We start from the raw sequence: 15,682 nt of genomic DNA, 5'->3' as shown, positions 1-15,682 counted from the left end.
TTTGTATACATATAGTATGTGTGTGTATATATTTGTACGTGTGTGTTTTTATATATGTGTGTGTGTATATATATATATATGTGTATATTATAGTATGTATATATGTGTGTATTGTGTGTGTATACATTTGTGTGTATATATATATATATATATATATATAGTTAGTATATGTGTGTGTATATATTTGTATGTGTGTCTATAGTACGTATAGATATATATATATAGATGGATAGTGTGTTGTGCATGGCAGATAGTTAACGGTGTTATAATAATAAAAATGATGCACATGTTGCAGGCAGATCGTTTTATCTTGCTTTTTATGCTGTATATTAATTAGGACCGATATAATTAAAGTGATAGTAAATCTTGCGTTTGTGAAATCAGTGGAGCAAATAAAGAATGAAGTATTTTATATTTCATGACTAAAAGTCCCCTTTATTTGTCTGCAGCATTTGCCGTGCTGAACGTCTCAGGCTGCCCACGGCAGAACGCTATTTTATCACTAAGGGGATCTTAGCCAATAGCGTGCTAGCTACCCAGCTTAATTAATGCCCTCTGGCCACCTCATTAAAAAATAGCGTTCTGCTGCAGGCAGCCTGAGACACTCAGCGCAAACACTTCATACAAATAAAGGAACTTTACCTCATGACTGAAAGTCCCCTTTATTTGTTGCACTGCTTTCGCAAACGCTAGGATTTACCATCACTTTAATAGTAGTTATTCCAATCGGAAGAGCCTTTAGTAGAATGTGATACCGTTTCATGGACAACAAAATCAAGATGATTATTTTTTTATACGTGGCCAGTGTGGTCTTGAAAGCTTACACAATAATAATAATAAACAACTTGATTTTGGTGTCCATAAAAGGCATCAGTAAAGGAACATTCTCTGTGGGACCAATACAGTAACAACCGTTTTTCTGTGGGATTGAAAGGTGTCTTTTCTGATTCGTTTTTTTCAAAAATGCTACTTCACTATTTTATCATTTTGTTAATAAATAGAATAGTTTCAAACAATATAAATAAAAAACAGCTACTAATGTTTATGTTTAGTAACCACTCTTATTGGTGTCAGCAAGATGCCGAATAGGGCGTACACATTTCACTAGCGGCTCCATGGGGGATGGAGAATTAAATAGAGACAAAGTTATTATATAGATATTCTTTATTAGGCAAGCATAATTAACTGTATACATCGGAATAATTATGTTAAATTCTTGCCAAAATAGAATGATTATGCTTTTTTTTCCCTTCTGTAACTTTAACTGCTAAAAATAAACATATAATTCTCAGATTTATATTGTCTCATTCTATTTAGTATAAATATATTCAATAAATATTACATTTATTTTATAAGAGACAAGGGCCCCAAGTTATCAAGATCTGGCGGTCCTGATCCAACACTGTGGATTAGGTCCACCAGATCTCGCTGAATACGGCGAGCAATACGCTCGCTGTATTCAGCATTGCACCAGCAGCTCTTGTGACGCCGCCCCCTGCAGACTCACGGCCAATGGGCCGCCAGCAGGGGGGGATGTCAATCAACCCGATCGTACTCGATCGGGTTGAATTGCAGCGATGTCTGTCCGCCTGCTCAGAGCAGGCGGACAGGTTATGGAGCAGCGGTCTTTGTGACCGCTGCTTCCGCTCTATACGGAGCTTGATACATATGCCCCAAGGCCTTTTCTACCTAAATAGAATTAGAGGTTAGTGCCTGGAATCTAAATTTCAGAATAACTCCTCTAAGACATTATAAAGGGGAAAAGGGTGCATAATTGGATGGTGCCCTTAGGGTTGTACGTAGGTCACTCAGAAATCTTGAGAAAACGATAAACTTACAATAACATTTATAGATAGAACTTATAGAAATGTCTTGTTTTGTAAGTATAGATCTGTTAGTGTCCACGTCTTGGTAACCAGATCAGCTGCTGTTGTCTCAAGCAACAAACCATGAATAGCCTTTTGTCTGTGTCAGGTATTGCCTCCAGCTAATCCTTTGTGTTATTTATTAAGTTTCAGCTGGACCCAGTGTAGACTTTGTGTGTCTAGCAGGGGCTGATTTTAATAACAGTAGTGGGCGGGGGAGGATAAACAGACACAGGAGCTTTTAGAATGATCTAATGCACCTTCATATCTGCAAATCAGAAATCAATAACACCACTTAAAGGGATGTAAAACCCACATTTTTTTTCTTTCACCTTCTTAAAAGCTGACTACAACAGTGCAAAACTTGGCGCTATACAAATAACCGATAATAAAAAAATAATAACTAAAGGGATATGAAACCCAAAAATGTCTCATGATTCAGATAAAGCAGTGATTTTAAACAACTTTCTAATTTAATTATATTACCACATTTTTCTATGTTCTCTTGGCATCTTTTTTTAAAAGCATGGAGATTAAAGGGACACTAAACACCTATCTTCTATTAATCCCTAAAACCTACCTCTTCTTAATAAAAATAAATAATCACTGCTGTCTATTTTATATCTTCCTCTTACCCCAAACAGTTGAAGGAGATTGTTTTGAAGTACAGCATTGATCCAGTGCTTGATTTCCTATGTAAGCTGCCATATTGTAATGTATGTTGCAGGGGCACAGTAGTCACATGGTCATGATGGAGTCACGTGACACACAGAGTGTGAGCTCCAGTGACTGAAGATACAGATTTATTAGTCAGAGTATAAATGTATTTCGCTATTTATGTATATGCACACATTATGCAGCAGAACTTAATAAAATGCTTTTATGTTTCTAACCCCCCCCCACACAGTTTTATGCTTCAAACTGCCAACAAGTTTTATGTTGTAAGAAAAGCTGTTTGCAGAGCACTATTATCGGTGGAGATCATTTGTAACCTCCGTGAAGGGGAGGCTGTGACGCTGCATATACTCTCCGGGCAGAAGATTTCTGCTTTTCTTACAACATAAAACTGTGTGGGGGGGTTAGAAACATAAAAGCATTTTATTAAGTTCTGCTGCATAATGTGTGCATATAAATAAATAGGGAAATACATTTATACTCTGACTAATAAATCTGTATCTTCAGTCACTGCAGCTCACACTCTGTGTGTCACGTGACTGCATCATGACCATGTGACTACTGTGCCCCTGCAACATACATTACAATATGGCAGCTTACATAGGAAATCAAGCACTGGATCAATGCTGTACTTCAAAACAATCTCCTTCAATTGTTTGGGGTAAGAGGAACATATAAAATATTATTAAGAAAAAGTAGGTTTTAGCAATTTTCATCAGGTGTTAAATGTCCCTTTAAGAGTGTGCATGTATCTGTAGCACTATATGGCAGCATTGTTTCCTGCCATATAGTGCTCCAGTTGCCTACCTAGGTCTAGAATATCAGGGGAACAAAGGAAATTTGAGAACAGAAGTAAATTGGCAACTTTTTTAAAATGGTATTCTCTGTCTGAGTCCCAAAAGAACACTTTTTGGATTGTATATCCCTTTAAACTAAATAATGATAAATCCTATGTATTAAACAGACCTGAAGGGCCCAGAGTAAAGAAAAGTACAGTGAAAGTATCGTGAATAAAACATTGTTACAAAGAACCCACTTTAAATTTAATAACAGAAATTTTATTAAGAGGAAATTAAGCATAAGTATTGGTTAATCGTACGTCTATTTGTAACTAATCTATTTCTCCCAGCTCCTGAGTTGTCGTTCCTTGCCCTTCTCTCTGTTGGCGGTATGGCTTTTTGTGACTAATCTATTTCTCCCAGCTCCTGAGTTGTCGTTCCTTGCCCTTCTCTCTGTTGGCGGTATGGCTATTTGTGACTAATCTATTTCTCCCAGCTCCTGAGTTGTCTTTCCTTGCCCTTCTCTCTGTTGGCGGTACGGCTATTTGTAACTAATCTATTTCTCCCAGCTCCTGAGTTGTCGTTCCTTGCCCTTCTCTCTGTTGGCGGTATGGCTTTTTGTGACTAATCTATTTCTCCCAGCTCCTGAGTTGTCGTTCCTTGCCCTTCTCTCTGTTGGCGGTATGGCTTTTTGTGACTAATCTATTTCTCCCAGCTCCTGAGTTGTCGTTCCTTGCCCTTCTCTCTGTTGGCGGTATGGCTTTTTGTGACTAATCTATTTCTCCCAGCTCCTGAGTTGTCGTTCCTTGCCCTTCTCTCTGTTGGCGGTATGGCTTTTTGTGACTAATCTATTTCTCCCAGCTCCTGAGTTGTCGTTCCTTGCCCTTCTCTCTGTTGGCGGTATGGCTATTTGTGACTAATCTATTTCTCCCAGCTCCTGAGTTGTCGTTCCTTGCCCTTCTCTCTGTTGGCGGTATGGCTTTTTGTGACTAATCTATTTCTCCCAGCTCCTGAGTTGTCGTTCCTTGCCCTTCTCTCTGTTGGCGGTATGGCTATTTGTGACTAATCTATTTCTCCCAGCTCCTGAGTTGTCGTTCCTTGCCCTTCTCTCTGTTGGCGGTATGGCTATTTGTGACTAATCTATTTCTCCCAGCTCCTGAGTTGTCGTTCCTTGCCCTTCTCTCTGTTGGCGGTATGGCTTTTTGTGACTAATCTATTTCTCCCAGCTCCTGAGTTGTCGTTCCTTGCCCTTCTCTCTGTTGGCGGTATGGCTTTTTGTGACTAATCTATTTCTCCCAGCTCCTGAGTTGTCGTTCCTTGCCCTTCTCTCTGTTGGCGGTACGGCTATTTGTAACTAATCTATTTCTCCCAGCTCCTGAGTTGTCGTTCCTTGCCCTTCTCTCTGTTGGCGGTATGGCTATTTGTGACTAATCTATTTCTCCCAGCTCCTGAGTTGTCGTTCCTTGCCCTTCTCTCTGTTGGCGGTACGGCTATTTGTGACTAATCTATTTCTCCCAGCTCCTGAGTTGTCGTTCCTTGCCCTTCTCTCTGTTGGCGGTACGGCTTTTTGTGACTAATCTATTTCTCCCAGCTCCTGAGTTGTCGTTCCTTGCCCTTCTCTCTGTTGGCGGTATGGCTATTTGTGACTAATCTATTTCTCCCAGCTCCTGAGTTGTCGTTCCTTGCCCTTCTCTCTGTTGGCGGTATGGCTTTTTGTGACTAATCTATTTCTCCCAGCTCCTGAGTTGTCGTTCCTTGCCCTTCTCTCTGTTGGCGGTATGGCTATTTGTGACTAATCTATTTCTCCCAGCTCCTGAGTTGTCGTTCCTTGCCCTTCTCTCTGTTGGCGGTATGGCTATTTGTAACTAATCTATTTCTCCCAGCTCCTGAGTTGTCGTTCCTTGCCCTTCTCTCTGTTGGCGGTATGGCTATTTGTGACTAATCTATTTCTCCCAGCTCCTGAGTTGTCGTTCCTTGCCCTTCTCTCTGTTGGCGGTATGGCTATTTGTGACTAATGTATTTCTCCCAGCTCCTGAGTTGTCGTTCCTTGCCCTTCTCTCTGTTGGCGGTATGGCTATTTGTGACTAATCTATTTCTCCCAGCTCCTGAGTTGTCGTTCCTTGCCCTTCTCTCTGTTGGCGGTATGGCTATTTGTGACTAATCTATTTCTCCCAGCTGCTGAGTTGTCGTTCCTTGCCCTTCTCTCTGTTGGCGGTATGGCTTTTTGTGACTAATCTATTTCTCCCAGCTCCTGAGTTGTCGTTCCTTGCCCTTCTCTCTGTTGGCGGTATGGCTATTTGTGACTAATCTATTTCTCCCAGCTCCTGAGTTGTCGTTCCTTGCCCTTCTCTCTGTTGGCGGTACGGCTTTTTGTGACTAATCTATTTCTCCCAGCTCCTGAGTTGTCGTTCCTTGCCCTTCTCTCTGTTGGCGGTATGGCTTTTTGTGACTAATCTATTTCTCCCAGCTCCTGAGTTGTCGTTCCTTGCCCTTCTCTCTGTTGGCGGTATGGCTATTTGTGACTAATCTATTTCTCCCAGCTCCTGAGTTGTCGTTCCTTGCCCTTCTCTCTGTTGGCGGTATGGCTTTTTGTGACTAATCTATTTCTCCCAGCTCCTGAGTTGTCGTTCCTTGCCCTTCTCTCTGTTGGCGGTATGGCTTTTTGTGACTAATCTATTTCTCCCAGCTCCTAAGTTGTCGTTCCTTGCCCTTCTCTCTGTTGGCGGTATGGCTATTTGTGACTAATCTATTTCTCCCAGCTCCTGAGTTGTCGTTCCTTGCCCTTCTCTCTGTTGGCGGTATGGCGTTTTGTGACCAGACAGTAGATAGGTGTACCAGGGTGCCACTGCCGGACATCATCTGAAGGGAAATAAAGATGAGGGCGATCTGCAGCACCACTGCCCCTTTCCTTTGTGCTTCTGCGGACAGCACACCTGGGAGAGACCTTACGGAGCTGTATAAATACCTTGTGTCTTGCCATGCTGTAAACCTCACCTTGCTAGCAGAGTTTGGCTGTCCCTCATCCAGTTTTATTTATGATAGCGTTTCAACCTACAGATTAAAAAGACATGAAACAACATTTTTATTTGGTGATAGAGACAACATACAATTAAAAAACAAGTTTTCAATATTCTTTGTTCTCATACTTTTCATTGTTGAAGAGATACCTAGATAGTTAGCATGGACATTTCTGGAGTATACATGACAGGAAACACCGCTGCCACCTACTGTTATAAAACTGCTGCCATATATTGCTCCAGCCACGTGCACACTCCACCTATCTAACTGCTTTTAGGTTACATGTACAAGCTGTATTATGATATATAAATATTACCTAAATGAAATAAGATATTGTTGTTTACACTTGGTTCCATCCCGTTTAACCCTTTCATGACAGGATCATTTTGTGTACATCGGAACAAAGTTCTGATGTAGACAAAATTGCAATCCCACGATCGTGCACGTGATCACAATATTTCAATGATAGGATTGGGAGAGGGGGGCATCCATACGAAGCTAGGCACACCCTCCAGACCGCGATCCCAACCAGGAAGTGCCGTTGGCGTCAGGACAGACAAACGGCTTGGACGTTCTATTCCGTACTAACTGCGCTAAACCCCGGCGTTGTAAGGGTGTAACAGAACGCTACAACGGTGTTAAAAGGTTAAAGTGATGGTCAAGTATGACTAACTACATCTTGCGATCCTAATGTAACTAGCAAAATAATGTGACTTTCATTCATCATTTCGCCATATTCATTCTAGTTTGTGCGCTATCTTATATTATTTTCCTACCTTACTAATATCCATCCTCCTCCCGTCGATTGTCCGCCATTGTTTTTTCTGCCGTCACGTGTTTTTATTATCCAATTACAGTACAGGCCACTCGGGGAATCAGCTCTAAGTAAAAACACCCTTATTCAATTCTGCACATGCCCTAGCTCTGTAATCGCATCCTAATCTCTGTCTCACCGCGGTTACGGAGCTAGGGCATGCGCAGAATTGAATAAGGGTGTTTTTACTTAGAGCTGATTCCCCGAGTGGCCTGTACTGTAATTGGATAATAAAAACACGTGACAGCAGAAAAAACAATGGCGGACAATCGACGGGAGGAGGATGGATATTAGTAAGGTAGGAAAATAATATAAGATAGCGCACAAACTAGAATGAATATGGCGAAATGATGAATGAAAGTCACATTATTTTACTAGTTACATTAGGATCGCAAGATGTAGTTAGTCATACTTGACCATCACTTTAAACTGACCTAAAAATGCAAATATTCTAAAATTCAAACTATTCCGAAATACAAACCTTTCCAGTCTCAAGCAGTTTGGATAAAGGATATATATATAGATATATTTATCACACATTCATAAATACACACTTATATACACACACAGGCAATTTCTAATTTTAGCCCCCATGGCACAATCAAGCATTTTAAATGAACAGCCACTTTGAATCATTTCTATACAATGTTGCAACTTGAAGAAACTGAGCAGACAGCTTATAGAAGTGAGATTTTTAACAACTTTCCAATGTACTTCTATTTAATTTGCTTCCTTCTCTTGTTATCCTTTGCTGAAAGGTTTATCTAGGCAAGTTCAGGTGCAGCAGAGAACCTAGGTTCTAGCTGTTGACTGGTGGCTGCATATAAATATTGATTGTGATTGGCCCACCCATGTGTTGAGTTAGAAACCATTGCTGCTACTTCATCAAATGAAACCAAGAGAATGAAACAGATTATATAATAGAAGTAAATTAGAAAGTTGTTTAAAATCGTATTCTTAATCTGAATCGTGAAAGAAAAATTGGAAAGTTATTTAAATAAAAAAAAAATGGGTTACAGGTCCCTTTAACTCAAAGATCAGCCGATTTTCAATGCCCCCACATACACAACAACCCCTATACACACATACAACCCATATAGAAGCAGATAAAGAACATACACTTATTTGAGGTCATTTGGAATTGTGTAATGGATAATAAAAAAAATACACAAAAGAGGGCATGAAGGGGTTAATTTCCCAGGACACAATACTAGTTCAAGAAAACTAAACAAGAAAGGGTTAAAGGATCAGTCTACAATAGAATTGTTATTAAAAGATAGAAAATCCCTTTATTTAGTATTCCCCTGTTGTGCACAACACCTCTGTGATTACCTTGTATCTAGGAACCTTCTTCCAGCCCCCTGACCACATGGCTGTGACTGTTTGTTATCTATTGTCTTTAGCCTTGTGTTGTGCTAAATAACCCCCTGTGCCTCTCTGTAAGGCCCCTGTGTACTTTGTCTCTTTGTGTGGAAAAGCATGAGGCAGCCTTCAAGGGCTTAGAAATTAATATGAGTCTGTCTAGGTTTAGTTTCAACTAAGAATACCAAGAGAAAAAAGCAAATTTGATGATAAAAGTAAATTGGAAAATTAATTAAAATTGCAAGTCCTATCTGAATAATGAAAGTTTAATTTTGGCTAAACTGTCCCTTTAACTTCACAGGTTTTCATGCAGCTTGGTTACTCGCAAAATTCTGAGAATAAATAATCGCTAGAAAACTAGTGGGCTATAATAAAATATAATACTAGTAGCAGAGCCGCCATTACCGGCCCCTACAGACGCTACATTTTACACATAACAAGGCACCATTCTTCCCGCTGATCACAAAATGTCCGCAGTCACGTGTGAAACGGAGCTTTCAAGCTGATTGGCCGAAAACACGCTACAAACGCCACAGCCAATCACAAAATAGCATTATCGTTACTTTGTTACAATATCAGATCTGATTGGTTGTGGCCCGTCGGAAGGCGAATACAATAGTAGCCATCTTTACTATCCGTAATAAAAATGCGATGACTTACCGTCCTGTTATGTACTACGCATGCGCCATTTAATTCAAATATAAAATATAAAAACTAGACGAAATAGAAATCCCAATGGCAGCGTGCAATTAAACCTTTTAACTACTACATGGTATAACCACGTGTTATGGGTCACAGTGGAAAGTGAATTTTACATAAGAGTTTGCCCTTTTACAACATGGACGCCGTCTTCGTCCATAGTCTTTGACGTCACGAGGTTAAAGTTGAATCAGACCAGAGTCTACATGAAAACACAATATGGAGACATCTGGGGATGGTGGAGTCAGTTGTAAGGTGATCAGATACCCGTGTCCAAAGAGTGACCCCTAATGCCAGTGTGTGATCATTATAATGTGCAGTGTGTGATTGTTATATTTGACTTCAGTTCTGTTTAGGGACTAGTGGGGGTCAAGGAAAATAATAAAAAGGGGAAGAGTAACCCCCAAGTATTCTATATATTTATATATCTGTTAATTCCTGCTTAGTATAGGCAGAAGCACTTACCTGTCACACAAATTTGCAATATAAAGAACAAGGAAATAGCACTTAGGTATGATAATGACCACGTGACTATTGGGGTTAATACAGGCCACATAAAGTAATGACAAGTTTTGGAGGAGTAACCCCCAAATATAGTGCGTGTATTCTCCTTCTGAGGTGCTTACATAGCATACAAACCTGCTCTATATACAGAAAGAATGATCCAGGGGCTTTTCCTATTATAGCCCTTTATAGGGCTTGTTTGGGGTGTAAAGTGACTAATAGAGAACATTGGTGGGGAGGTAATAGGGTTGCCACCCTATGTCTGCCCAAACATGAACTCATGCACTATGCAAATCACTTTTTTTTGCATGAATAGCACATAAGCACAAGCTTGCACACAGATATTCACACTTACACTCACAATCTGACACATACACTCATACGCTCAAGCGCTGTCATACTCATACTCTTATACACTCTCAATCTGACACATACACTCATACGCTCACGCACTGTCATACTCATACTCTTATACACTCTCTCATACGCTCACGCACTGTCATACTCATACTCTTATACACTCTCTCATACGCTCACGCACTGTCATACTCATACTCTTATACACTCTCAATCTGACACATACACTCATACGCTCACGCACTGTCATACTCATACTCTTATACACTCTCTCATACGCTCACGCACTGTCATACTCATACTCTTATACACTCTCTCATACGCTCACGCACTGTCATACTCATACTCTTATACACTCTCTCATACGCTCACGCACTGTCATACTCATACTCTTATACACTCTCTCATACGCTCACGCACTGTCATACTCATACTCTTATACACTCTCAATCTGACACATACACTCATACGCTCACGCACTGTCATACTCATACTCTTATACACTCTCTCATACGCTCACGCGCTGTCATACTCATACTCTTATACACTCTCAATCTGACACATACACTCATACGCTCACGCACTGTCATACTCATACTCTTATACACTCTCTCATACGCTCACGCACTGTCATACTCATACTCTTATACACTCTCAATCTGACACATACACTCATACGCTCACGCACTGTCATACTCATACTCTTATACACTCTCTCATACGCTCACGCACTGTCATACTCATACTCTTATACACTCTCAATCTGACACATACACTCATACGCTCACGCACTGTCATACTCATACTCTTATACACTCTCTCATACGCTCACGCACTGTCATACTCATACTCTTATACACTCTCAATCTGACACATACACTCATACGCTCACGCACTGTCATACTCATACTCTTATACACTCTCTCATACGCTCACGCGCTGTCATACTCATACTCTTATACACTCTCAATCTGACACATACACTCATACGCTCACGCACTGTCATACTCATACTCTTATACACTCTCTCATACGCTCACGCACTGTCATACTCATACTCTTATACACTCTCAATCTGACACATACACTCATACGCTCACGCACTGTCATACTCATACTCTTATACACTCTCTCATACGCTCACGCACTGTCATACTCATACTCTTATACACTCACACACGTTCACGCACTGTCATACTTATACTCTTATACACTCTCACACGTTCACGCACTGTCATACTCATACTCTTATACACTCTCACAAATTCACGCACTGTCATACTCATACTCTTATACACTCTCATACGCTCACGCACTGTCATACTCATACTCTTATACACTCTCATACGCTCACGCACTGTCATACTCATACTCTTATACACTCTCACACGTTCACGCACTGTCATACTTATACTCTTATACACTCTCACACGTTCACGCACTGTCATACTTATACTCTTATACACTCTCACACATTCACGCACTGTCATACTCATACTCTTATACACTCTCACACATTCACGCACTGTCATACTCATACTCTTATACACTCTCTCATACGCTCACGCACTGTCATACTCTTATACACTCTCATACGCTCACGCACTGTCATACTCATACTCTTATACACTCTCACACGTTCACGCACTGTCATACTTATACTCTTATACACTCTCACACGTTCACGCACTGTCATACTCATACTCTTATACACTCTCACACATTCACGCACTGTCATACTCATACTCTTATACACTCTCATACGCTCACGCACGGTCATACTCATACTCTTATACACTCTCACACGTTCACGCACTGTTATACTTATACTCTTATACACTCTCACACATTCACGCACTGTCATACTCATACTCTTATACACTCTCACACATTCACGCACTGTCATACTCATACTCTTATACACTCTCACACATTCACGCACTGTCATACTCATACTCTTATACACTCTCATACGCTCACGCACTGTCATACTCATACTCTTATACACTCTCACACGTTCACGCACTGTCATACTCATACTCTTATACACTCTCATACGCTCACGCACTGTCATACTCATACTCTTATACACTCTCACACGTTCACGCGCTGTCATACTTATACTCTTATACACTCTCAATCTGACACATACACTCATACGCTCACGCACTGTCATACTTATACTCTTATACACTCTCATACGCTCACGCGCTGTCATACTTATACTCTTATACACTCTCAATCTGACACATACACTCATACGCTCACGCACTGTCATACTTATACTCTTATACACTCTCACACGTTCACGCACTGTCATACTTATACTCTTATACACTCTCACACGTTCACGCACTGTCATACTTATACTCTTATACACTCTCACACATTCACGCACTGTCATACTCATACTCTTATACACTCTCACACATTCACGCACTGTCATACTCATACTCTTATACACTCTCATACGCTCACGCACTGTCATACTCATACTCTTATACACTCTCATACGCTCACGCACTGTCATACTCATACTCTTATACACTCTCACACGTTCACGCACTGTCATACTTATACTCTTATACACTCTCACACGTTCACGCACTGTCATACTTATACTCTTATACACTCTCACACATTCACGCACTGTCATACTCATACTCTTATACACTCTCACACGCTCACGCACTGTCATACTCATACTCTTATACACTCTCAATCTGACACATACACTCATACGCTCACGCACTGTCATACTCATACTCTTATACACTCTCAATCTGACACATACACTCATACGCTCACGCACTGTCATACTTATACTCTTATACACTCTCATACGCTCACGCACTGTCATACTCATACTCTTATACACTCTCACACATTCACGCACTGTCATACTCATACTCTTATACACTCATACGCTCACGCACTGTCATACTTATACTCTTATACACTCTCACACGTTCACGCACTGTCATACTTATACTCTTATACACTCTCACACGTTCACGCACTGTCATACTTATACTCTTATACACTCTCACACATTCACGCACTGTCATACTCATACTCTTATACACTCTCACACATTCACGCACTGTCATACTCATACTCTTATACACTCTCATACGCTCACGCACTGTCATACTCATACTCTTATACACTCTCACACGTTCACGCACTGTCATACTTATACTCTTATACACTCTCACACATTCAAGCACTGTCATACTCATACTCTTATACACTCTCACACATTCACGCACTGTCATACTCATACTCTTATACACTCTCATACGCTCACGCACTGTCATACTCATACTCTTATACACTCTCACACGTTCACGCACTGTCATACTCATACTCTTATACACTCTCACACGTTCACGCACTGTCATACTCATACTCTTATACACTCTCACACGTTCACGCACTGTCATACTCATACTCTTATACACTCTCACACGTTCACGCACTGTCATACTCATACTCTTATACACTCTCACACGTTCACGCACTGTCATACTCATACTCTTATACTCTCTCATACGCTCACGCACTGTCATACTCATACTCTTATACACTCTCATACGCTCACGCACTGTCATACTCTTATACACTCTCACACGCTCACGCACTGTCATACTCATACTCTTATACACTCTCACACGTTCACGCACTGTCATACTCATACTCTTATACACTCTCATACGCTCACGCACTGTCATACTCATACTCTTATACACTCTCACACGTTCACGCACTGTCATACTCATACTCTTATACACTCTCAATCTGACACATACACTCATACGCTCACGCACTGTCATACTTATACTCTTATACACTCTCACACGTTCACGCACTGTCATACTTATACTCTTATACACTCTCACACGCTCACGCACTGTCATACTCATACTCTTATACACTCTCACACGCTCACGCACTGTCATACTCATACTCTTATACACTCTCACACGTTCACGCACTGTCATACTCATACTCTTATACACTCTCAATCTGACACATACACTCATACGCTCACGCACTGTCATACTTATACTCTTATACACTCTCACACGTTCACGCACTGTCATACTTATACTCTTATACACTCTCACACGCTCACGCACTGTCATACTCATACTCTTATACACTCTCACACGTTCACGCACTGTCATACTCATACTCTTATACACTCTCAATCTGACACATACACTCATACGCTCACGCACTGTCATACTTATACTCTTATACACTCTCACACGTTCACGCACTGTCATACTTATACTCTTATACACTCTCACACGCTCACGCACTGTCATACTCATACTCTTATACACTCTCACACGTTCACGCACTGTCATACTCATACTCTTATACACTCTCACACGCTCACGCACTGTCATACTTATACTCTTATACACTCTCACACGTTCACGCACTGTCATACTTATACTCTTATACACTCTCACACGTTCACGCACTGTCATACTTATACTCTTATACACTCTCACACGTTCACGCACTGTCATACTTATACTCTTATACACTCTCACACATTCACGCACTGTCATACTCATACTCTTATACACTCTCACACATTCACGCACTGTCATACTCATACTCTTATACACTCTCACACGCTCACGCACTGTCATACTCATACTCTTATACACTCTCACACGTTCACGCACTGTCATACTTATACTCTTATACACTCTCACACATTCACGCACTGTCATACTCATACTCTTATACACTCTCACACATTCACGCACTGTCATACTCATACTCTTATACACTCTCATACGCTCACGCACTGTCATACTCATACTCTTATACACTCTCACACGTTCACGCACTGTCATACTCATACTCTTATACACTCTCACACGTTCACGCACTGTCATACTCATACTCTTATACACTCTCACACGTTCACGCACTGTCATACTCATACTCTTATACACTCTCACACGTTCACGCACTGTCATACTCATACTCTTATACACTCTCACACGTTCACGCACTGTCATACTCATACTCTTATACACTCTCACACGTTCACGCACTGTCATACTCATACTCTTATACTCTCTCATACGCTCACGCACTGTCATACTCATACTCTTATACACTCTCATACGCTCACGCACTGTCATACTCTTATACACTCTCACACGCTCACGCACTGTCATACTCATACTCTTATACACTCTCACACGTTCACGCACTGTCATACTCATACTCTTATACACTCTCACACGTTCACGCACTGTCATACTCATACTCTTATACACTCTCATACGCTCACGCACTGTCATACTCATACTCTTATACACTCTCAATCCGACACATACACTCATACGCTCACGCACTGTCATACTCATACTCTTATACACTCTCAATCTGACACATACACTCATATGCTCACGCACTGTCATACTCATACTCTTATACACTCTCATACGCTCACGCACTGTCATACTCATACTCTTATACACTCTCTCACACGTTCACGCACTGTCATACTCATACTCTTATACACTCTCACACGTTCACGCACTGTCATACTCATACTCTTATACACTCTCACA

The 15,682-nt window shown here is 40.9% G+C and overlaps 1 protein-coding gene across 3 annotated transcripts in view; it reads left to right on the top strand.

Moving 5' to 3' along the window:
- Positions 1-9,384: 9,384 nt before the first annotated feature.
- CCS (copper chaperone for superoxide dismutase) overlaps positions 9,385-15,682 on the top strand; it is a 125,864-nt gene continuing 119,566 nt past the window's right edge. Inside the window, exon 1 of one of the 3 annotated variants that reach the window (XM_053719974.1) lies at positions 9,385-9,467. In XM_053719974.1, the coding sequence (XP_053575949.1) occupies positions 9,432-9,467 (36 nt within the window). In that variant the 5' untranslated portion in view covers positions 9,385-9,431. Of the gene's footprint in view, positions 9,509-15,682 lie in introns of all 3 variants that reach the window. The other 2 variants (XM_053719977.1, XM_053719976.1) reach the window with 2 other exon arrangements.

The sequence above is a fragment of the Bombina bombina genome, chromosome 7 (genome assembly GCF_027579735.1).
Source record: "Bombina bombina isolate aBomBom1 chromosome 7, aBomBom1.pri, whole genome shotgun sequence".
NCBI classification, from domain to species: domain Eukaryota; kingdom Metazoa; phylum Chordata; class Amphibia; order Anura; family Bombinatoridae; genus Bombina; species Bombina bombina.
Note: the sequence above shows the minus strand (reverse complement) of the source record. Positions and strands in the feature narration are given on the sequence as shown.